Source organism: Cyprinodon variegatus, unplaced genomic scaffold (assembly GCF_000732505.1).
Source record: "Cyprinodon variegatus isolate N-32 unplaced genomic scaffold, C_variegatus-1.0 Scaffold24, whole genome shotgun sequence".
Classification (NCBI taxonomy): Eukaryota; Metazoa; Chordata; class Actinopteri; order Cyprinodontiformes; family Cyprinodontidae; genus Cyprinodon; species Cyprinodon variegatus.
In genome coordinates, this window is record NW_015150477.1 from 1,843,145 (window position 1) to 1,845,670 (window position 2,526).

At 42.8% G+C, this 2,526-nt stretch overlaps 2 protein-coding genes across 3 annotated transcripts in view; one reads left to right on the forward strand and one right to left on the reverse strand.

The window, feature by feature from the left end:
* LOC107096692 (proline-rich proteoglycan 2-like) overlaps nt 1-9 on the forward strand; it is a 2,136-nt gene extending 2,127 nt beyond the window's left edge. Inside the window, exon 3 of the mRNA XM_015393459.1 lies at nt 4-9. Within this exon, the coding sequence (XP_015248945.1) occupies nt 4-9 (6 nt within the window). The remainder of the gene's footprint in view (nt 1-3) is intronic.
* A 993-nt stretch (nt 10-1,002) lies between these two features.
* The window catches only part of spns1 (spinster homolog 1 (Drosophila)), a 14,476-nt gene continuing 12,952 nt past the window's right edge, over nt 1,003-2,526 (reverse strand). Inside the window, exons 11-12 of one of the 2 annotated variants that reach the window (XM_015392987.1) lie at nt 1,950-2,118; nt 1,003-1,287 (exon numbers count right to left, since the gene is read on the reverse strand). In XM_015392987.1, the coding sequence (XP_015248473.1) occupies nt 1,220-1,287; nt 1,950-2,118 (237 nt within the window). In that variant the 3' untranslated portion in view covers nt 1,003-1,219. Of the gene's footprint in view, nt 1,291-1,949; nt 2,119-2,526 lie in introns of both variants that reach the window. The other variant, XM_015392979.1, reaches the window with a different exon arrangement.

Below are 2,526 nucleotides of genomic sequence, written 5' to 3' on the forward strand. Positions count from 1 at the left end.
CAGTGGTGATGGTTAATGACTAGTTATGGTTAATGACTGGTGACTAGTGAGGCATCCTGATGCCAAACTAAGTGATGCTGCGTTGATTCTGTCTCTCAGAATACTGACACCTGCTGGACATTTAAAGACACTACAGGCAGCTGATTGGACAGAATAAACTGAATTAATTAGATTTCATTGAAGTTATATTCTATTATTTCATATCCATGTTTAAATTTAAAATATCTTTGATATTATTAGATGCAGCCAATGAATAAAACATTTATCATAATGGGAAAATGTGAACGAAGCTGCTGGACTAGGATTCTAAATCATAATTTTAAAACAATACATACAGTAAAAACAGTAAATAAACTCAGAGTCAATTTGAAATGAACTTTAATTCAGATCAGTTGAGCGAATGAGGATGAAACGAGAAAATAAAAATGGCTGAATGGTTTCTATTCCTTTAAGCCTCCAAAATTCTGGATCATTTTAACGATAAACTGCAAAAGATGAGACTTTATTTTAGCAGATGCATCATGGTGACAGATTTTAAACCCAGTTTAGTGAGTCAGAAACAGCGCCTGGATCGGTCACATGACTTCCTGGAAACCACGCGCGCTGATGCAGCGTTTGGGCTCCACCCATCACTGCTAAACCATTTCCATTTAAACCATTTATTAAATAACAAAGTTAATAAACATAAAATGCTTTCTTATAAAGGTTTCCATCATAGTTTTAAGCGTTTATATGTTTTTTCTACTAATTATTTTCTATAATCTATTAAAGTTGTCGGTTGATTCATGAAAAGAGGAGAGGAACCGAGTTTTTCAGGTCAAGAATCCAAACGAGCCTCTGAGCAGAACTTTTTATTTCAAAGTTAACAAAAAATGAATAAAATCAATTAAACATGAATTAAAAGCTTATGTTTAAATAATAAGAGTAGAAATGTTCTGGGTCCAAACAGCGGAATCATCCCGGGCCGGGTCAGAACCTTCTAATAAAACTAACCTGCTTGTAACAGAGATTAATAAAGTTATAAAACAAAGCGACGTGGTTCTGGCAGCACCGGGCCCACATCAGATTCTGATGGAACCGATCAACCGGGCCGCCTCTGGTTCCGTCTCCCGGACAACCGGACTTGACTCCTGGATGTCGGCTGCTTTATGAGCGATCCGTCTAAAACAAAGCTGCTTCTCTGTGGAAGATTGTCCAATAGGCTGCAGGGGGCGGAGCCTCAGATCAGAACGCTGGACACCGGAACACGAGTGGACCGCCCACTTCTCGGCACCACGATCGGCTCGTCTGCTGGGGAACAACAGGACAACCGGGGTTATTCAGGAGGTCCGCTTCATGGGAAGAAGGTTCTTTTTTTAACAGTTTCCCGTCTGGAGATCAGAATAATTATCCACTGGTGGAGCAGTACGGCTATCGCCATGGTGATCCGCTGGATTTATGCATAGAAATAACTTTATTATAATTATGCAGGGAGTTTTACAGATTATATGGACACTGCAATGGAAGTAGAACAGAAGAGGAAAACAGGGAAAAGGAGAAAAGATGAAAGAAAGAGGAGATAAAAGGAAGATAATAATAAAACATCTTCATTCTGCTTCATCACCTGCAAAGAGACGGAAAAAGAACAGAACAACCAGCAGACATAGAATAAAGTATCACCTTGATACTATCGCTGAAGTATCAGTAGTATTATTTAATCTGACATGTACTCTGTGTTACCTGAAGATCAGAATATGGACTTTCTGTGTGGAAGTGAATCTCTGAGTTCCTGGAACCAAACACCTGTAGTTGATTATGAAAGTGCACTAGTGCATGTAAATTTCATCCATGGTGAAAATGCTCAATAGTGGTTATGGAGAGCCGAAGAACCCGGACCGGGCGGCTCGCTCTGGAAGAAGGTTCTGCTGCGAGCCATCGGTGCTGATTTACAGCCAGCAGGTGAGACTCACCTGTCGGGACGTAGTTCTCCGCCCGGTCGCGGTCCCCCTCGATGAAAAGGGCGGTGGCCAGGAAGAAAGCCCCGCCCACCACGGAGACGAAGGAGCAGAGCATCAGGGAGAGCTGCAGGGAGCGGAACTGCCAGAGGAAGGAGTCGGTTCTCCTCAGACCGTCAGAGAGCTGAGAGGGAGACAAGAAGGAGACATGAGGAGGAACCAGGCTGAGGAAATCGGGTCCAAACCGGGTCTGGACCCGATGTCCTGCTTCTGTCCACCAAAAAAAACACTTTAAGTTAATATTCACCAAAGATTTTAGGCAAAAATAAGAAAGAGAAAAAGATAAACTCAGCTGACCCCCCCACCCCAAAAACATTCAACAACCTGGCTAATCAGCTAACGCTACAAGCTGCTAATGCAACCAGGGGCTAATGCTACAAGCTGCTAATGCTACCTGCTGCTAATGCTACCTGCTGCTAATGCTACTTGGGGCTAAAGCTACCTGCAGCTAATGCTACCTGCTGCTAATGCTACCTGGGGCTAATGCTACCTGCTGCTAATGCTACCTGCTGCTAATGCTACCTGGGGCTAA